General features: G+C 40.6%; 1 protein-coding gene across 7 annotated transcripts in view; it reads left to right on the top strand.

Annotated features, from left to right (window-relative positions):
- tmem184b.L (transmembrane protein 184B L homeolog) overlaps window positions 1-9,022 on the top strand; it is a 51,170-nt gene extending 42,148 nt beyond the window's left edge. For 4 of the 7 annotated variants that reach the window (XM_018256602.2, XM_018256601.2, XM_018256604.2 and 1 more), the window contains 2 exons: window positions 3,448-3,471; window positions 5,512-9,022. In XM_018256602.2, the coding sequence (XP_018112091.1) occupies window positions 3,448-3,471; window positions 5,512-5,750 (263 nt within the window). In that variant the 3' untranslated portion in view covers window positions 5,751-9,022. The remainder of the gene's footprint in view (window positions 1-3,447; window positions 3,472-5,511) is intronic. The other 3 variants (XR_005966768.1, XM_041589229.1, NM_001091114.1) reach the window with 3 other exon arrangements.
- The last annotated feature ends 13,653 nt before the right edge of the window (window positions 9,023-22,675 follow it).

Below are 22,675 nucleotides of genomic sequence, written 5' to 3'. Positions count from 1 at the left end.
ATGAGCACAACTGTAGAAATGCAGTAAGGTTAAGTATCTGTACATGAATACCAATGCTGTAGATTTCCCTAATTCTACTTTCTTTAGACATTTATGTCCGATTCAGGCAGTCCACATTCTTTCAAGTGTTGTAACATTACTGACACCTAGTGGGAGACTGAAAGCTTGTCATTATTTTCCTCTATTTGAATATAAGGTTTACATAGAAAAAGAAACACCGGAAATGAATCATTATTCACTTCAGTCTCTGACCAAATTAAGCTTGCACTGTCATGCACATACACACAAGTACCTTAGAGGGAATTTCACTAGAAGGTCATTATCCTACCAGCAGGTTATTGAACTGTGGGAGATTTATGCAAACACACCATGTGACAAATGACTGGTTGCTATCAGACTGGCTGCACTACTATTGCTTCATATAGCCCTTATGCTTATCTCCGGCATATTGGGAATATGTTATGAATTCACCTTTTCAAACACCCTGTGAAATTAAGTCTTATTGCATATTGATTATATAAGGCTGAATTTGGTTTACATAGCATATTGTTTAAAGAGCAACAACAGCCCACACTAAACACTTGCATTATATGATGTACCATGGATAAACAGGCTGTATGTAACACTAAATACACTATTTTTTTTTTTATTTTTTTTAAAAACACATTTTTAGCTTTTCCCCAATTGAGAACAACTGACTTTTGAGAGCATAGCTATTTTTTGAGGTATGCTAAACTAGAGTATTTATTGCCATTGCAACTAAGAGGTAAAAACATAAGTTCAATTCTCCTTCCAAATACTCCTATGGGGGCAGCCTATGCAAAACAAGATGAAAATATGGTTTTATAAACTCTTCATCCCTCTGCCAAATGCAAAACAATATGCTTGTCTGTACTTATGTCACATTCTAAACAACCTATTGAATTTCTTTATTGTTTTGACCTATTGCCTTCATGTCTACACCTCTGCGTGACCCAACCATAGCAGAGCACTGACTCCAGGATACGTAATTGCTTTCTTACCCTGCTCACATTCCCACTTGTAATAGTCCATGGATAAAATAAGCATCTCAAATGTCTTTATGCTTCATTCCCTCCTCAAATTTTCTGCAGTCAACACTGGTCCTGGTTGCAGGTTAAAATATATTTGATGAAATGACAATGCTACTAAACGGCACTGCTGAACCGATGCCAAAAACAAAGATACAAAACAGATTTATGCTGAAACACAGAAAAGCCACCCCTAGTCCTAAAACCCGTAGCAGTCAATGAAACCTTTCTTCTCATGATTCAAAGTTGATTTGGTTTTTTTTGTGTGTCATAATTGTAGGGCAAGATGTGGCTTTGTTTAAGTGAATGTTTTACAGACAGGTGCACACTTTGGTGCCTTCCATCCCTTGTGTTTCAACACTGGGCATGATCCCTTTAGGTCCCTCTATTCGAGCTCCAAGAATATCCATTATATTCAACCCCAAATTGTATCCCAACTGAGCTCCCCTTGAGGGGGCCAACCCCACAATTTGGTAATCAAAAAGTCCGGTTGTTGTTAAAGGACAAGGAAAGTTAACTAAAGAAGTAGCTAGAAATGCTGTACATTATGTTTTGAGCTTCTGTACCAGTCTAAAGCAACCATAGCCCTTTAGCAGTAAAGATCTGTGTCTCAAAGATGCCCCAGTAGCTCCCCATCATCTTTTCTGCTGATTCACTGCACATGCTCTGTGCTGCTGTCACTTATAAATGTCACACTATAAGTCTGATTAGTAATTAATATGGATTATTACTAAATGGCGGCACAGAAACCAGTGCAATTAGTATAAGAATTTAATACTCCTCATAGTCCTGTAGCATCATCTTATATTACAGGCCAACCTCATTTTCTGCTTGATAATTAGTGACGAGCCCTAAGTTTAGCTTCTCAACAGCTGCTCAGAGCCCACTGAGCATGTGAGTGTCACAGACACTTTCCAAGATGATGACCCCCTTTGACAAGTTTAAGGTCCTGGATCATTGCTGCTATTGACAAGCTGAAACTTTAGGCTGGTGCAATAAGTGCAGTATGTAAAACATGGCATTTTTAGCCACATTCAATTTTAGGGTTTAGTTCATCAATCATGTTCTACCCATTATGTAGTGCACTTTTTTCCAAGTGAGATATAACCAGACAAGTCCAAGGAACCTGGTCCGGGACGTGTAAGCATTTACTTTTTTTAAACACACCTAATGTTTATGAAAGTCCATCATTTCTACATTTGTGGTTCAGCTGTTCTAGTAAAGGACACTGAATAGTCATGAATCACTTATAGTAAATACAAGTGGCTTCTGCACCAGCTAGGATCTTATCTAGTAGCTCTGGGGAGGAAACAGGCAACAATACAAACAGATTTGCCTTATAGTATTAATGATCTCACTGGCAGCTTAAAGGGAAACTGTCATGGGAAATAGTGCTGCTCCAGCAAAATTCTGCACTGAAATCCATTTCTCAAGATTGTCTTTATATTCAGTTTTGAAATCTGACATGGGGCTAGACATATTGTCAATTTCCCAGCTGCCCCAAGTCATGTGACTTGTGCTCTGATAAACTTCAATCACTCTTTACTGCTGTACTGCAAGTTGGAGTGATATCACCCCCTCCCCCCCAGTAGCCAAACAAAAGAACAATGGGAAGGTAACCAGATAACCGCTCCCTAACACAAGATAACAGCTGCCTGGTAGATCTAAGAACAACACTCAATAGTAAAAACCCATGTCTCACTGAGACACATTCAGTTACATTGAGAAGGAAAAACAGCAACCTGCCAGAAGCATTTCTCTCCTAAAGTGCAGGCACAAGTCACATGACTGGGGGCAGCTGGGAAATTGACAAAATGTCTAGCCCCATGACAGATTTCAAAATTGAATATAAAAAAATCTGTTTGCTCTTTTGAGAAATGGATTTCAGTGCACAATTCTGCTGGAGTAGCACTATTAACTGATGCGTTTTGAAAAAAACATGTTTTCCGATGACAGGATCCCTTTAACCAATACATAGCAGCACACACCAATACACACAGTGGAAGAAGTTACAAAATATAATTTGGGAATGGCGGCCCTCAGCCTTGGGACTCCCATTACTAGAGCTGGGAGACTGAGTTAATGCTCAGCAGGCAAGTAATGGAGTGCTGTGCAGATCTGGGTATGACTATTTATGGGTGCTTTCCTGTTTGCAGTCTGACAGTGTGCTGATAGGGATGGCCCGGTGCTGACTCATGACAAGGAAGGCATCTCATGGGTGGGGGGGGGATCATGTGAATTTTGTTTCCATGCATGACTGCTCAGCTTGTGATCCTCAGATGATGAGCGAGAAATTATCCCTGTTACATGCCACTGTGTAATCTTTCTGTTTCTTTACCTGTCCTTTCTTTCTTTTTCCCCCCCTTTTCTTGCTTTTGCCCTGGTTCTGCTTCCGAAGCTGTTCCAACCTATGGCCAATATGGTAGGTATTGCTCTGTCTCTGCTTATGCTTTTCAGCTAATGTTATCTGCAGCTGCACAAGCTACTCTGCTTTCTTTTACTGTATGCTGGTAGGTAAGTCACTGTGCCGCCATTTTATGCACAAGAACACACACAAGCAGGGATTTTACCTACAAAACCCCCTTGTGTTGTTGCAGTAATGCTATATTTTAGAAATGTTTAATATGCCACAACCAAAACTATGTATGACTCCAAATGATAATCATTGCTAGGATTACTGCCACTGACAAACAAAAGATGACCTAACAAGATCCAAGATGGTGAGCTCCTGTAAACATAAAAGGCTTGGATCATTGTACTGCTGTACTTCTAGGCTGGTACCTAACGTTTAGTATAAAGAATACAGCATTTATAGCCATATGCATTTTAGGCTTTATTCCTCTTTTAAACAAACACCGAGATTCCCCTTTCACATATAAGTATGGACAGCCTGCAGGCCTTCAGTTGATATAAATTGCAACTCCTAGCTAAAGGCTATTGGTTGGTTCTAGGAGAGGGAGTTCAGCAGTATCAGGAAGGTTCCAGACTGTGACGCTGGCAGGGCGTGTTTGGATTTTGGTTGCATATTTGGCCTGCAGACTTGACAGTATTTGTATTGTTTAAACGTTCCCACGTAAAAGTAAAAATAGAAACGGCACGGACTACATTTTCCATGACCGCAAAATCACGAGAGTTCAAGATGCTGCAAATAACATCGCAGCCTCCTACTATTTTCAGTATCTCTGCTTCAAATAGATCCGTCCCTATATCCCTGATCGGCTGTGTGTCCGATAGGAAAGAGCTTTACACCATAGTCACTCTCTTCCTAATGCTGGAAATGATTTTCTTGGGTTTAAAATGTACATCAATAAAGTATTATGAGAAGCTTTTATTGTTTCCCCTTTTAGTGGGACATTACACTGACCAGCTATTCGTTTATAAAACAAATGTGTATGTGTATATATGTAATGTGTCCTTTCGGGTGATACCTACAGAGATTGGTAAAACTGAGCCTTGCTTTAGTTAAAGGGGTGATTCCCCTTTAAATGTAGGTTTTTAGTATGATGTAGAGTAGACATTCATATTCAAAGACTATTTGCAATCAGTTTTCATTATTTTTATTCAATGGGTTTTGAATTATTTAGTTTTATGTTCTTCATCTCACCAGTTTGGAATATTAGCAGCTATCTGGTTGGTAGGGTCCAGTTTACTCTAGAAACCAGGCAAGTGATTTGAATGAGAGACTGGAATGGGAATAGGTGAAGGCCTGAATAGAAAGATAAGTAGTTTTTGTGGTCAGTGGCCCCATCTGACAGCTTAAAGGGGTGATTTGCCTTTAAGTTAAATTTTAGTTTGTTATAGAAATGTTCAGTTCAGTTGGTCTTCATTTAATTTTCAGTTTTTCTTTTTTTAATAATTTGCCTTCTTCGGACTCTTTCCAGTTTTCAAATGGGGGTCACACAGGCCCTCCTATTCATATTCCAGTCTCTTGTTTAAATCAATGCATGGTTGCTAGGTTACTTTTAGACCCTAGCAACCATATTGCTGAAATTGCAAACTGGAGAGCTGCTAAAAGCTAAATTACTAAAAAAAAACTACAAATAAATTAAAACCGATTGCAAATTAGCTCAGAATATTGCTCTCTACAGTCTACACCATGCTTAAAATAAATTTAGAGGTAAACAACCTCTTTTAAAGAGGCAGGAGAAAAAGACAAATAATAAAAAAAAAACTACAAAATAAAAATTGAAGAATAAGACATTCTAGAACATCCTAAAAGTTAATTTTAAGGCGAACAATCCATTTAAATGTGTTGTTTTGATATAAACGAGCAGTAATGCTAGGAAATGAACAGGCTCTATATCATGTATATATATTATATATGCTATGTTCTTGCTTCAGAGACTTGAATATATAATTTGGGCAGTCTTTTATAAGTGAGAAAATTCTGTACAACACCTGTTGTAGACACCAGTATACATAAACAAGAATTTGTATGTAAACCTCCTGTATTTTTGCACAGGCCGCTGTGCCCCAATGAAGAGCATCTCAAGCAGCTTGAAAGAGACCATGAATCCCCATGACATTGTCCAAGATGCCATCCACAACTTCTCTCCAGCATACCAGCAGTACACCCAGCAATCCACTCTAGAACAAGGCACGAGCTGGCGCAATGGACAGATCATCTCTCGATCACAGAGTGTATCAGGGGCTCGGGACACAGAGAAGACTTTGCTTCTGAGTTCTGACGATGAGTTCTGATAGGGAAGATGAGACAGACTGACTCCCAACTGAAAAAAAAAAGAAAAAATAGCCAACCAACCATCTGTAGCAATGAATTGTCGTCCCATTTCCTTTATCCCTCATGGATGGACTTCCAGTTACTGTTAATAACAGAAGTTCTATGAATCGTTGGCTATGTAGCTTGGTTGCAGAGAGGTTCTGTTCTGTGCACTATTTGCTGCACTGTTTTCCCACAGTGGTGAATCTTGCTTCTTATTTATGTTCTTTTAACCTTTTTACCTGCAGTTTTATGCCCCCCCCCCCCAATTTTGAATTTATTCAGTCCAGTAGGATATGCCTGATAAAAGTTTGGTTGTTTGTATGATAGAGCGAAGCATCTCTCTCTCTTATGTTCTGTCAGGCCAACACGAATGTGGGCTTGTATTAGAACAGGCCAAACCAAACTTGGGCTAATATTAGAATAGAGACTTGAATGCTCTATGTAGGTGTTGTGACTATGTCATAACTATTTATATAGTCTGAACACAGACTGTACATTAATATGGTCAGAAAAATGGCGAGACTGCAACAATTAGATTGTTTGCTTCATGAGATATGTATGCTGAGTAATGTGTTCTGTGTTGTGCCCTGCAGTTAGAAGAAGAAGATGGACCTCACAGAATTTGCAAGGTCAGAGTGTTTTATGGTTCAGGACCATTTTTTGCCAGTAATTCATTACTTCTCCCTCTAACAGTGAAAGGGATCATGGGAAATAATGTTTGGCGTCTTAAAGCCAGTGTAACTATAGGTCTGGTATCCTCGATTACTGGTCTGTGCAGTCTTTTTAGAAAGACGTTTGCAGTCATTGCTTGTTCTTGGGGACACACCAAACCAGCTGCCACCAGAAAACAATGATAACTTAAAGGAGCACTAAAGCACACACAAAAGGTTGTATTTCCAGAGAGCCTTCCTCTCCCAAATCTGCATTATTTTCTTTACCTGCTGCTAAAATGCAGAGTAACGTAGCAATGTTGAGGGGCACCTTTCATGGGAAAAGTCAGCAGCATAAGGTGCCCTTGAACCCCACACGCTACTAAACAGGTAAATATTGTAAAAAAGCAGATTTGGAGGGGCAAACTGGTGCAGTTCGGGTGAGGGGAGGACGGGCTCTCTGGAAATATTACGTTTTATTTGAGGCTTTCTTTTTCCTTTAAGGGCATAATAAACCATATATTGTACCCCGTCTTCTGCTGCACTTACCAACAATGCTGGAAACAGGATGGACATGTTGAAGATCACTGGCTCGATGACATTGATCCTGCTGTTTTCTTTTCACTCTAAAGTTTGAAATCAATGACCCTAGTTACAACTATTTGTGTTCCAGAGCCTCTCGCGCTGTTCTCTGTTTTGTTATTTGGCAACAGTACCACCATCAAACTAAATTTTGCACTTGAGCGTGCCTACCCTTAAATATGATACAAATACCAACTGCTTTAGTATATTTGCTTCCCGATTTGTTCTCAGGGAATATCGTTTTGTGCGTAACTTGCTTATACCATACATAGCCCTAAGAATTGATTATTGCAGGATTTCGGCATACATTGCTCTAAATTCATGTGCCTTGCACTGTCATTAGGACTGTGTGCGTTGCTTTCAGAAGATCCTATGCTTAGCATGGTGCTTTTTAGCCCACTCTTTGATTTCCTGCTTACATTACCACTCTGTTTAGAAGGAACGAAAAATATGTCCCCACCCTTAGGTCTTGAGCAGGTGATGGAGAGATTTGTACTGTTCATGGCTGAAAGGAATTGGCGTACATAAGGCACGAGTCAGTGGTTCATCACTGCCCATGGTGCAGGAGTTCAACAGTCTTCCTAACTCTCTCCCTTTTTACTGTTTGAGACAAAATTGTGTATTTATTCTAAAAATGTGTATAGAGATAATACCATATTATCCTGCTTCACTCCCACCTCTAATTAAAGGGACAGTATGCACCCCTTTTTAACGTGAGCTCAATAATAGGGCTTGAGCTGAAAGTACTTTTTGCCTATTGCTGTAATTAAGAAATATCTGATTTTTGCAATTTTTTTTACACTAAATTTGAAAATGAAACCAGTTGCACTTTAGCACTTCCTGTTTCTGCTGAGCAGAGGAGACTATAATAATTAGCGTCAGGCCACACGAGCAGATTCGGGGAAATTAGTCGCCCCAGCAAGAAATCTCCTCTTCTTCTGAGCGACAATCTCCCCGAACTGCTCTCCTCCGGCTAAATTGAAAATCGCCTGGGGGAAGGCACACGCGGTGCTTCGTTTTCCGAAGCCGCCAGAAGTTTCCTTGTGCAACAATCTCCCGGAACTGCCTTCCGTCTGCTTGAATGAAGAATCGACTGCGCTAATGCACTGGCAGCCCTTCGATTTCCAAAGTCGCCCGAAGTTTCCTGCAAATCAAAGTTTCCTGGAAATCGAAGCGCCGTGAGTGCATTAGCGCAGGCGATTCTTCATTCAAGCAGACGGAAGGCAGTTCGGGGAGATTGTTGCCCCGCAGAAGAGGCGATTAGTCGCCAGGCGACGACATCTCCCCGTCTGCCCCAACCCTAAGGAAGGGAAGAGTTTGTTCAATGGGAGATAAGGAGCTCTGAACAAGTTTATAAAGGGAGGGGGGAAGTTCAGTAAAAACACTAATTTCATTTTTTGTCATGGCAAGCAAATATTTTAATTAAAGAGAACCGATATTCAACACAGGTCCTGTTTGTTGTGCTCATTTGTAGCAAAAAGTTTTTTTTTTTAGGTGTATTCTGTCCCTTTAACACTTTACATGCCAGAAATGGCTGCAAAACGCTTCAGGGCAATGAGCTGTTGGTCTTTCATTTCACGGGAGGGGTACAATAAAGTGGGTTTATTTTTATGAATATCTGTAGATAAAAAATGTTCCCCTGAAGGTTCATTCTAGTAAATGGCAGAAACACATAGCCCATTCCAATGAGTGGGTATCCAAGCCCACAGAGGCATTTAAGCTTCTGCCATTTTGTTGCAAGAAGAGATTAAATTGCATTGTGTTGCCAGCCCCCCAGGGTTGGGAGAAGTCAGCACCTCAGGAGTTGTATCTCTATTGTAAAGGCTAATCCACTTTTTTTTTTTTTTTTTTGTTATAACCTAGGAGAACTGGAAACATGTAAGAAATAGGGTCTTCTTGTGACCCGGCTTAGGTGCAATATACGATGAGAATATGGGTGGGAAGATGTTGGACATTGTGTTGGAATTATTATTATTTTTTTTGTCTTTCCTGAAAAAAAATATATTCTATTAGTGGAACAACTGTTGTCGTCTTACATTCTTTAAATTACAAAGCACACCCTCAGACACTTGGGTATATTTATCAGAGGTGAAGGTGTGCGGAATATATCTGTGGAATCTTGTCACTATTGTTTGATAAATATGTACCTTGACTTTCATTATAGAACAGTTTCGCTGAATGGGGTGAATGCAGGCTTCTCATAACTGCAGATTATTAGACCGCAAATTGGATTTTCCTACAAAGATCTATTTTTTGTTCCCCTATATTTAAGTAGGTTTATCCCCTGGTCATATTCATTTCACAGTGATCAGAAATGTGCACAGGGGCTGTTATCGCTTACTCAGCTACTTTGGCGAGGATCACATCGGCAACTAGATTACCCAGCATGGACGTGTCTGATGTGGCTAGCTTATCTTGTGTACCTTGCTCTGGTTAGGAGCTACTTAAAGCAACACTAAAGGCTTCATTAGTGCAAAGTACATAAAATATGTGCTAAGCAGGCTTACACTCCTTGGAGAATCTGAAATATTCTACTTCCTGGTTTGTCCAAGCAGAATAAAAACAAAGCAATCGCTGAGAAAGCCTCTGTATAATGACAAAAGGAAGCAAGGAAGGCTTGTTGAATAAAGTGCCAGTTCTTCATCGGAGTGCCCTCCTTGCCTTTGTATTGGCAGGGATCCTTGTGGAGTGAGTTACTGAATATGGATGAATAGCGGCACAGGGTTTGGCGAGAGTAGCCATTTTTGGAAAGGGTGGAGTCTTGAGCGGTATTTTCTCTCGTCCTGTACAATAAGCTGCTCTTTATCTCAGACGTCTATAAATGAGATTTTTAATATATACCCTTTTCCCCCCTCACATCCCTACAAGAAGCACTTGCTTATGAGATTGCCTCCTCCCTGTAGGTATGAAAAAAAAACACATTGTCCAATAAAAAAACAACCCACCCCAATATAACCCGCAACTCTTCTCCCCTACGTCTGTGTTTTTCCTACCTGTGGGTTGTTAACATTATTACTTTTGTTATTTTGGCTACTAAGATAGCTTGGCTGCAGGAGCCACTCTTCGGATTGTGCTTCCTGGGGAGGGATCTGTCCTGTTTGTTGAATGGGTTTACTATGGGGCTGGAAGTGCTTCTTTCTGATAACTGCGCAGATCATGGTTCTCACACCTTGTTCAACCATCCAAGGCCCCCCTTGGCAGCTTCTTGTGCGGGGGCCGGTACTTCATCCGGGTGTCCTTCAACTATGCTTGGAAACTGAGATGGATGTAATGTCTGTCTTAGAGGTATCCTCGGGTGTGATTGACACTCTTCTGCATAGCAGGAAAAGAGTAACAAATCATATATCAGAGAATTTGGTCGAAATTCAGGCATTGGTGTAAATTAAAGAATATTGTTCTGGAATAAGCTTCTATCCCTGTCATTCTAGATTTTCTACAAGAGGGCTTTACTAAGCATCTGGCACCCAAGTGCCTGCTTTGGGGTTTCTTTAGGTATGAAGCTTTGGTGGATGATTTCCTCATAAGGAGATTCATCAAGGCTATCCCCAATCTTAAAGGGATTCTGTCATTGTTTTTATGCTGAAGTTTTTATTTCTGAATTACACTGTTTACACTGGAAATAATTCACTCTACCGTGTAAAATGTCAATCCTAACCCAACAAGTGTATTGTTTTAGTTGTAATATTGGTGTGTAGGCAGCCATCTCAATCTTTTTTGTCTGGCCACTGCTGCACTATGGAACTGCTTTCTGACAGGCTGTTGTTTCTCCTACTCAATGTAACTGAAGTTGCAGTGGGACATGGATTTTTGCTATTGAGTGTTGTTCTTAGATCTGCCAGGGAGCTGTTATCTGGTTACTTTCCCTTGTTCTGCTGATGGGCTGCTGGGGGGGAAAGGGAGTTGGGTGAGTGACTGAAGTTTATCAGAGCACAACTCATATGATTGGGGGCACCTGGGAAACTAACTATGTCTAGCTCCATGTCAGATTTCAAATTAAATGTTAAAAAAAATCAGTTTGCTCTTTTGAAAAACGGATTTTAGTGCAGTAGAATTCTGCTGGAGCAGCACTATTAACTGATATGTTTTGAAAATAAACTTGTTTTCCCTTTAAGCCTAAACTGTGTGCCAAAATGGGACCTTAGTATAGTCTTGAATGCTTTGTGTCAACCTCCATATCATCAGCCTCCTTTTCTATCCATGAAAACGGCTTTTCTAACCGCTATCACTTCAGCCAGAAGAAAATGTTGAGTTACAAATACGGTCATGTAAGAAACCATATTTTCAAGTACTTCCCAATGAACTCAACATTAGACCTAATCCGTCTTTTTCTCTAAAGGTGAATTCTGAGTTTCACAGAGATTTTGAAGTTTCATTGCCTCCTTTCTATCCAAAACCAAAGAATGATAGAGAAAAAGAGTTTCATCTCTTGGATGTGAAACGTCGTCTTCCGATTCATCTGAATGGGGTTAAATTCTTTTCTATTTCAGATCCAGTGTTTATTTACTTTTGTGGTCAGAAAAAAGAAAAAAAACGACCATAGCCCGCTGGATCAAGATGGCGATATCTGAGGCATAAGCTAGTGCTGGTAAAGCTGTACCGGGAGAGCTAAAAGTGAACTGTACAAGGGCAGTGGCAACATCATGGGCAGAGCAGACAGGGGTCTCTGTGGAGCAGATTTGCAGAGCTGCATTGTGGTCAAGATTTTACACATTTGTAAAACATTATAGGTTCTGTTTCTAGAGAAACAACAAGCCTTTGCTCAGTGTCTCCTCAATGCCTCTTTTTCATAGTCCCTCCCTTATCACTGCTTTCTAACTATTATAAGTAAGTGCTGCCTTTGGGACTGAGGGAAAAGGGATTTACATTGAGTATAAATCCTATCTATTTATATAGTTCCATCGTCTCCAACATCGCCTGCAGAGAAAGGCCAAAGACAGTGTTGGCTCAGCTTAGCCTGCTTATTTTTTTCAGGCTGAGAAAAGCAAATCAATTCCGTTCCCTATCTCAATTGATATGGGGCACAGAGTGGATCTACTTCTCTCAGCCTGCAAAAAAATACGCAGGCTTATCTGAGCAGAGCCAACACCCTGTCTGCCCTTGGCCTAAAGGCATACACGTACAAAACATAACTGTTACATATACAGACAAATATTTCACCAGAATAGGTGCACAGTTACAATTGCATAATGTTAGGAAACAAAAGGCTGAGGTCCCACCTCGAAAGAGGAACCAGTATGTGAGCTAGGGTTGCCACCTGGCAAGTATTTTACAGTTGCTTTGTGACTAAGGTTGCCACCTTTTCTAGAAAAAAATACTGGCCTTCCTATGTTTTTATGGTTTTACCCTATACTTAACATTGCAATCATGCAACATTTTTACCGGTCAGGTGGCAACCCTATTCATGACAGTTCTTAATAGGGAAAAACCATAAAAATATAGGATGGCCGGTATTTTTTTTTTTTTTTACAGATAAGGTGGCAACCCTAATGCCTGCTCCCAATGTTATGAATAAAACTGGGAGCAGCCATACTTACATACTTATCTGGAAAGTGTTTTTAAATGAATTTTCTTGTTGACTCTGCATATTATGGCACATAGCAATCCTTACCCCTGTAAATAGGGTTGCCACCTGGCCGTTATTTTACCAGCCTGGCCAGTAAAAATGATGGATGATCCAAACCCAACTCAAAAAAAGTTAAATGTATAGGAAGGCCGGTATTTTTTTTCCAGAAACGGTGGCAACCCTAGCTGTAAAGCTGTACTTTCCTAACAAAGGTCCAAACTGTTGCCTACGTTGCTAGGACCATTTTGTGGCAAGTTTATATTTCAAGCCTGAAAGCTGCAAAACAAAGTGAATTTATTTCCGAGTTAATTGCGAACAGCAAATTGTCTGTACTCCTGTCTACATACTAAAAGGTGATTTATAGTAAATTACCCCTTAAAATATAAAATATATCCTGTTTCTAAACAGCATGAACTATACATCTATTTTCCTTTATCAAGAACCATAAATTACTGTATATTACAGAACATTCCTCCAAATAAATTCATTTTACATGGGCTTTCATGCCACTTGCTTCTGCTGAAGCATTCTTCCTAGGCCTGAGTAAAGTCACGCCATCTAGTGGAAAGAAAATGCATTGGTCTGATGATATCTGATGCTCCTTTGGCCAAGGTAAGCCATGTTATTATTCTTGGTTTATTTAGCACATGTTACACAGCACTTTACACAGATTAAAAGTGGCCAAACATGGGCAGAATGAGTCGGCAGGTTATCGTGGCTCCCACCATGGGCCTACCCAACAAAAATCTGTCCGCATATCCGCCATATATTGATTGGGCCAGGTTTAAAAATAGTGATATGATGTGGTCCTTGCACCAATGGCCTTGGTAGATCCGGTATCAGCCTATCTTCCACCTCAAGGTGGGCATCTCAGGAAAAGATCTACTTGTTAGCTGACTTCCCCAAGGAGCGGATCTTTCAATGTATAGACAAGAGCTTAATCCCTGCCCCAGTGGAGTTTACAATCCAAGTTCCTTATCACTGACACAGTGAAGACCGTTTCATTAGGAACTGATGATCCTGCCTGTAGTTTGTTAGACTGTGGGAGGAAAAGCACATGTGACAACTCATTGGAAGCTTTCCCTTGTTAAATATACAATCTAATATGGTGAAAAAACAAATATTGAGATCATAATGGTCTCATGATTTTATAAAACCTTTGGCCTGTACAGACTTTTACAGATACAAAGGGCTTTCATGTTATGTGCACAATTATCCCCATTTACTGAGGGAAAATGTGCAACTGTAGATGCTTTGGTTAAGTCTCATCTCTGTAACTTGTGTTTCCACCATATGGAGGGTGCTGGGCAGTTACTGTTATGCACAGAGTAATCAAGCTGAACCTATACTTACCAGCTGAATTCATGAATCCTTCATTACACTACATACTGTCAAGCAAGGCCTCAAGTTGATGCTGAACTATAACTCAAGAACTCTCTTAGAAGAGTATCTAGTGCTGAGTCTCTTCAATGAGAATTTTTATTTGTGTATGCTTTCCCAATTCTAGAGCTGGGATTACTGCTTCAAGGTGGCTTTCAACATAGCGAGTGCACCATGCAGTGACACAAGGCTTCCTTCACCCAATCTCCATAATTAGGCCAATGACTGCTTTTTCTAAACCTTGCCTCTATTCTGTAGTTTCCCACGCCATTTTTCCCAGAGCCACCACCATGTTTAGGCTTGCAGTGTTTGCCCTCATGCCCGGCCTGGAGAGGCTGCTGTAACATGCCATGGATAGGCATTCATTATTGGGCCTCTAGAGAGGGTTGTTTGGGCTTCTGAAATGCCAGGGCCTATTTTAAATCTGAGTTCCTATAGGCTCATGTCTCCATAAGGAAGGCATCAGTGCGATAAGTCTTCACCAGAGTGATGGCTGTGATAACAGTGGGTGCTGATCACCGCCCAACTAGAAACCCAACGCATAAAGGCAGTCTCTCATGACATGAACAGGCACAGTGGTTATGGATCTGTGTTTATACATACCCTTGATTTATTTCACATATTTTATTTTTCTGATATGGTAACCAACCTTGCTGCTGATCATGTGATAGAGACACTGAGGGAGCCGGTGCTGATAGAATAGGTAAAGAATTCACATATTGCAGACTAGGGCCATACCCAATTGCATAGTGTTCTTGGTGAGTGCCCTGTACATATAACAAACTGAAGCTGATAAAGGGAATTGGCACTAAAGCAATCATCTTGATTATTTCACAGCACTGAAACCTTTGCTCCGTGGCACTGCCTTTCCTGTAACCAACGTGTGAATGGCTGCCAGGCCGAGCTGGTTTCACTTCTGTCACAGGTGTGTAAGGGGAGAGGAAGCCAGTCACTGTCATACAGCAACTTCACTTGTTAATGTCGCTTTCCATCGGCTCTGGGATTCCATATTTCTCCTCTTGCTTTCAAAAAGAGGAAATAACTCTTACAGTGAAAATGGAAGTGAGACGTTTGTGACCAACTGATGCTACTTTTTCAAGTTATCACGAGTAACAGGGGGAAATTTATTTATGAATGTGCCTTTGGTGGAGGTGGTGGGGGGGGGGGTGATGAGTTCTATGGTTTGGTGATTCTTTTATTTAGTGGCAACATCAGCATGTTGGTTACTTGAATGCAGTCCTACGGTGGACCTATCTGCCATTGTTTTACCTACAGATTCAGTTCAGTATCTTTGTGTGCTATCTGGCTAAATCCAATGTTTCCTCTTTGTCATGTTCTTATGAGCCTGCATACAAAATCCCCTTCACACAATAAATTGTGGGTTTTGTGGCTGTAAAAAATATTTAACGCTTATCCTGACCTGCACACCTATTTGAACACACATTTTTAAAGAACTGTGCACCTGGGACAAAAGAACATACATGGCCAAAAGGAAACTTAAAGTTACATTAGTCAAATCCAAAAATGATGTACAGGGTGCATGCCTAATCCCTCACGCACATGAGGTCCTAGTTGTAAAAAAGCAGGTTGGTAGTAGTAGTGCTCAAACTAAGGATTTATTTCAGGAGGAATCCGCTCTTGGTGGGAGCTGGAAAATGAACTTTAACAATAAATCAAGTACTGCAGGCTGAAAAACTAATGTAACATGCTACTTTTGCCTTATTTATGAAGTGTTACGGAGGTTTACACTTTTCCTACTCACTGCAGTACAAGTCCCAAAAGCAATAAGGAGAGCTCTAACTAGTGCCTATTTCTCTGGGATTCACAGCCCCTCCTTGAGTCACCCCATGTCAGTCATGAGTCTCCACTAGGTGGGGTTATCAGTCTGGTACTTAGTAGGCACACTTGCAATTTTTGCCCTTGGGCCTGTGGATGTCTAGTTCTGATTGGCCCTGCTAAGGAGAGCACGTGTGCCTACACTGAGACAATGTCTGGGACCTTTGGGAAAATCACAGAGTATCTTTACATTTAATGTTGGGGTCTCTGATCTTTGAGAAGAACCTAGGAAGCTATGGGTTGAAGCATGGATATTGCCGCTTAATTTATATTTCTTGAACTATGGTTGACTTTAGGGTCAAGATAGACCTGGTTTGCAGGAGGGCAGAGCAGCTTTTTGTCCTCTCCAGCAGTTCAGGTTCTAGTATGCTACTGTTGTCCCATTGGCTGACTAAATTGGGCTTGCTCCCCTGCAAGTAGACTATTTTCAATATATCAGGGTGTGGTACAATACACTGAGCCCTAAGGAGTTGATGTATAATGTGGTTTCCAAAGGTGATGCCTTCCTTAATAGATGTGTGGAAATCAGGTTGACCCCATCCTGTGAGACTTGAATCCATGGTTATGTTCTGTATTGGCCAGTCATGGCTTCTTCTTTGCATTAAGTGTAGAGCAGAGGTTGTTCCTTATGGTTGGAGATAGTTTGATGGAATGAGACAGTTCCTGTCCTATTGTTTGATGAACTCCCATTAAAAAAATGGCAAAGTATACCGCCCCTATACTTGGCACCTAAGACTGAGGGCTTGTTGTGCAGTCAGTTTTGTATTAAGTTGTATTCCTTTTTGTGAGCACATATAAAAAAAAAATAAAGCCTCTGTCTGAACATTCTAGACTCTAAATTGAAGCTAGTACTCCCTTTCTGTTCATAGGCCAGACATGCTGCTGGATGTTCTGTAAGAATCTGTGTGGCTAGATATGGTACGCCGACAAATGAACTCTCTGGGATCTTAGGGGCCTAAGTATCATGCTGTGTAAACAGTGGAGTGAAGCATTACCGGTGATGTGGCCCAGAGCAACCAATCCGCAACTAGATTTCAACAGTTAGAAAACAAACGCAAAGATATCATTGGTTGCTATGAGCAACATCAGTGGTAATGTTTCACTCCACTTTTTACACCGCATGATAAATAGACCCTTAGGGGCACATTTAGTAAGCTCGAGTGAAGGATTCGAATGAAAAAAACTTTGAATTTCGAAGTATTTTTTTGGGTACTTCGACCATCGAATAGGCTACTACGACCTTCGATGCGAACGATTCGAACTAAAAATTGTTTGACTATTCAATAGTCGAAATACTGTCTCTATAAAAAATACTTCGACTACATACTTAGTTTCGAAGGATTTTATCGTTCGTTCGAATGATTTTTATTCGATTGAAGTATTTGCGCTAAAATACTTCAAATTCGATATTCGAATGATTTTACTTCGAGGGTTTATTAACCCTTGAAATTTGACCCTTGATAAATCTGCCCCTTAGTGTTATGAGCAAGGCACTGAAGACCTTTTTGGGTGCTGTTAGGCCAAATGGCAGGGTCATGGTCTTGCTTTATATAGTGCAAATGTCAGGAAGTGCTGGGAATGGGAATTTATGCAGAAATGCAACCTTTATATCCATCTGGGACGTATATCGAGTTTAGCTCATGTAACTTGATCTTCTAATTTTAACCAGGCATCATTTTTGAATTTGTTTAGTGGGTGGAAGAAGGGCATGTGTAATGGAATTTGGTTCTTTGGTTGTGTCACCAAATGAAAGTTTGGTGTGAGCTTGATTCAGCCCCTGAAATATCATCTGATTTTTCATGTAAGTATACAGAGTACCCAAGGCTTCATTATCTGAAGATGGGAAAATTATTATTTTTTCAAATAAGTACCAGACTTCTTGACTGCTTTATCTAATGTTGTTTGTATGGCAGTTTGAAGCCAAAAAGAGGCTCTCATCCTTGTGTTGGATCAACTTTGGGTTGTGGCTGAGATTCTGCCATATTTACTGATGTTTACAGGCTTTGGGACTTCCCTTCAGCATCCTTATAGACTGTTCTATAGTACAGGTATGGGATCCATTATCCCAAAAAACCCAATATCCAGAAAGCTCTGAATTACAGAAAGGCCGTCTCCCATAGACTCCATTTTATTCAAATAATCCAAATTTTGAAAAATGATTTCCTCTGTGATAATAAAACAGTACCTTGTACTTGATCCAAACTAAGACATAATGAATCTTTGTTGAAAGCAGAACCAGCCCCTTGGGTTTATTTAATGTTTTGATGATTTTCTACTAGACTTAAGTTATGAAGATCCATTATCCGGAAAGCCCCAGGTCCCAAGCATTCTGGATATCAGGTCCTTTATCTGAAGTTCGTGAGCTTGAATTTTGTCTCCTGTATTGTGAAACTTAAATTTGGCAGGGAGCTGGATCTAAGAGTTAGCTTTGTGCTTTGAAGAGGTCTTGAAGGCTTTAGATTTAATTTTGATCTTGAACGTAGTTTATCAATAAGCTGTATATCCTCTGTAAGAAGATTTGAGATCTTGCTGTCTGAGATATAAGCTTGCAAACGAATGGATTTAGAAGCCGAGTACTTCAGATTAGATTTTAATGTTAGCTGGCACTGCTGCAGAGAAAGCCTCGGATGGATGTACTAAAATGGCTGCAGTGACGTCATTGAGTAGTGACCACAAGTGTAGCCAATTCATTGCATGTAGAGTCACATTGTGCAAGGTGATGATACTGTACCAGAACTGACTAGAACAAGTCAGTGCTCACACAAAGAGCTCTTTCAAGGTAGGGATACCCTGGGTTATGCGCAATGTCCCAGGCATGAGATAGAGGGCTCACAGTGAGCAGATGTTTAGTGAGCAATGTAAAGGCTTGTATGGGGAACACCTAAAGGAGTGTGAATGAAACAATGAGCATGTCTAATGCTAGGGCTCAACCTGAGGAAGGAGGTCAGGGAAAAGGAGTGGCTGACCTGTAGAAGCGTGGCATTTTCTGGGCTTGAGCTGGGATGTAGGATTCTTGAGTCTGAAGTCATCTTGGCCCAAGCCAAAGCATGTTGTGATATGGCTCAAAGGAGTTAATATCATTCCAGTGATCATATTGTATGATACTTAATACAAACAGGTAGACATATCAGCTATTTAGTCACCCTAATTTAACTCCTCTAGCCTGGTCACTCCAATTAACAGGACCATCACCCACACTAATTTGCACCCACATCCTTACTTATCTGCTCCACTGAAAAACACAGAAAGTCACCATAAAAACCTCTGAAACAGCCAAGCATGGGGGTATCGGGGGGGGGGGGGAGAAACAAAAATAAAAACCTTTGGAGCAGGCACTCAATGAAGGCAAACTTCCACCAGGCAGATCCATTCAAAGTGAAGAGTTTATGGTGTCCATAGCCTTACGCGTTTCGTGATAAACACTTAACCATAGCATATGAAGGGGGGTGGGAGAGGGGTAGAATTGGAGTAGATTGGAAGCGTCCCCTGAGTGGGACAGGTAGAGCCAAGATGTGCCTGGATCAATTCCAGTCGGGGTTGGCATCTCTGAGTAGGAGAGGAGAAAGTTGCGGCCTTCAACTAATAACTGAAAAAGTAAGTGGAGACATTGTGAAGAGAAAACTGGAAGAAGTTTTAATATGTCCTGTCTCCAGAGAAGCGCTTAAACCCCTCTTATCCAGCACTGAATGTAGGGATGTACATAGAAAGTAAGATGTTATACAAATACCACCATCATTTAGAAAATTGGGGGTCATGCACCAATGTTCAGATAGTTTAGTTAGAAATGATAGATATATATCTATCTATCTATCTATCTATCTATCTATCTATCATCTATCTATCTATCTCAAATAAAAGTAATCCCATCCACCCACAAACCTCATCCTATGACCTGGTAGCAGGAAGGCAGATAAGCTTGTATGACTGGGAGCAGAAGAGATGGTACAGTAGACTGTGAATGTGTCCGTGCATCTGTCAGCATTGGCAGGCAGCGCAGTCCTGATCTCATAGCTTGGCACCAAACACAAGGCATTCAGCATGCGGCTCTGCACTTCCATCACATTCTGCTTTCCAGCCAGCGGATTCATTTAATGTGTCCTTGTCCAGCAGGTGTGGCTCCTTCAGCTGACTGTAAATGATCACATTTCCAGAGCACATTCCATTCATTTAGTTGCACGGGTCCTGTGTGCCAATAACCAGCGATGGTTCCAAATTACTAAACTAAGAAGGCCCCTCACTTTATTATAGGGAAACGGTTGGCTGATGTCATTGTTCCTGTGGTTGGAAAAGGCCTAGTTGGGCGTCTGTGTTATAATGTATACCCTCAAACTTGTAGATGGCGTTCGCACATATTTATAAAGCCACAATATTTCCATATTAACAATCTACTGTATAATATATCCCTGAACAAGCCATTTATTGAGAATTCCATTTATGGCCCTATTAGGTCATGCCCCTAATCACATCATGTCAAGCCCCTGTACTGCTAGGCCACACCCACTCTTGCTTATTATAATGAAGACCATCCTAAACACGTTTGTGATCAGCAACATATTTAAAGTGGACCTGTCACCCAGACACAAAAAGCTGTATAATAAAAGTCCTTTTCAATTAAACATAAAATCCAATTTCTGTTTTTTTATTAAAGCATTCCTAGCTGTTGTAAGCTCATTTAAACATCTCAGCTGTCAATCAAATATTGTCTGCCCCTCCTCTATGCCTTAGGCATAGAGGCGGGGCAGACCATTACTTTCACTTTCCATTCAGCACTTCCTAGATGTCACTGCTCTTCCCACATTCCCCTGTTCTCTTCACCATTTAATTGTGTAGCCAGGGCATGGGAATGGACATCAGGTCCCCCATTCTTGTGCACAAACAAGATTCTGAGATGATACAAGGCTTGCCTTAAAGGAACAGTAACACTAAAAAATGTAAGTGTTTTAAAGTAATGAAAATGTCATGTACTGTTGCCCTGTACTGGTAAAACTGATCTGTTTGCTTCGGAAACACTCCTATAGTTCATATAAACAAGCTGCTGTGGAGCAATGGCAGAAATTGAAAAACGGCTATATGGCACAAGTTAACTAATGGATAACAGATAACACCATTAGACAGACAGAGCTTATCTGCTGTGAAACCTGAGCCCTTTCTCCTTTGAATGGCTGCCCCCATTGCTACACAGCAGCTTATTTATATAAACAATAGTAATATTTCTTAAGCAAACACAGCAGTTTTACCAGTGCAGGGCAACACTGTATTATATTTTCATTACTTTAAAACACTTATTTTTTGACGTTACTGTTCCTTTAATAACAGTGATCACAAAATGGCTCCTGCCTGCTTGCTGTAATTATGAATTCCCAGACTGAAGGAAACGAGATTCAAATAATTTATATAGTTTAATTAAAGTTCATTTTGTTTGACTGATGTGATAAAATAGGATTTGGAATACATTTTTTTTGGGTGACGGGTCCCCTTTAATATGTCGCCGGCCAGCAATATCATGTCAACAATGTAGCTCATACGCTACCGCATTGAAGGTTACGTTATGCGAAAAGCATCCATAACCCAGCAAAATTCCAGCAATAATAATTGGTACGTGGACATAATTGGTACGTGAAAAAATGTTTTATTTGAACAATATATAAAATACACATATAAAGGGACTTTAAAATGTTTCAGAAAAATAAATACAATTCACTATATATATATGTACACACATATATTAGATATGAAAATTGTTCAATACATGTATAAGTACTGTGCACTTGTATTTAAGGACACACAAATACACTACAGCTGAAATGTGCCACAAACCCCTCAGACAGTATCGTGAATTCAGAACAGGAGAAGCAGAAGATTGGCGGACTACAGTAAATGAGAGACATTGGCTGAGCATTTAGCAAATGGGTTTTTCCCCCCAGGTATGTCCCATCTTGATGGTCAGACGTCAAACAGAAACCTACCAGTGCTTTTCTGCTACGGCCGGGAGATGCAGAGATCTGGAGCGGTCAGTAGGGGGCCTACCTTTAATATTCAAATAAAGCTTAAAGGGATACTGTCATGGGAAAATGAATCAGTTAATAGTGCTGCTCCAGCAGAATTCTGCACTGAAATCAGTTTCTCAAAAGAGCAAACAGATTTTTTTTATATTCAATTTTGAAATCTGACATGGGGCTAGACATATTGTCAATTTCCCAGCTGCCCCCAGTCATGTGACTTGTGCTCTGATAAACTTCAATCTCTCTTTACTGCTATACTGCAAGTTGGAGTGATATCACCCCCTCCCTTTTCCCCCCCAGCAGCCAAACAAAAGAACAATGGGAAGGTAATGAGATAGCAGCTCCCTAACACATGATAACCTCTGCCTGGTAGATCTAAAGCTGGCCATAGAGATTTTTAAAAGATCAGATCCTGATCATGAGACCACGATTTTCTCAGAACGATCGTACGAATTTACCATCAACTAAAAAGACCAATTTACCAGGAAAACAAAGGGGAGCTGCCTACTTAGCCCTGCAAACATAGATAGATTGCACTGGGACCCACAAAGATTTTTTGACCTGGCCGATCAATTTCCCGACAGATGTCGGCCGAAAAATCGTAAGATGTACGATCGTTCGAATACCACTAACCACACGATAATTTCGAAGGATTGGTCGGGCTTTCGGCAAGAAGAATCGTCGCGTGTATGGGGAGCTTAAGAACAACACTCAATAGTAAAAACCCATGTCCCACTGAGACACATTCAGTTACATTGAGAAGGAAAAACAGCAGCCTGCCGAAACACATTTCTCTCCTAAAGTGCAGGCACAAGTCACATGACCAGGGGCAGCTGGGAAATTGACAAAATGTCAAGCCCCATGTCACATTTCAGAATTGAATATAAAAA

Source organism: Xenopus laevis, chromosome 4L (assembly GCF_017654675.1).
Source record: "Xenopus laevis strain J_2021 chromosome 4L, Xenopus_laevis_v10.1, whole genome shotgun sequence".
Taxonomy (NCBI): Eukaryota; Metazoa; Chordata; class Amphibia; order Anura; family Pipidae; genus Xenopus; species Xenopus laevis.
Note: the sequence above shows the minus strand (reverse complement) of the source record. Positions and strands in the feature narration are given on the sequence as shown.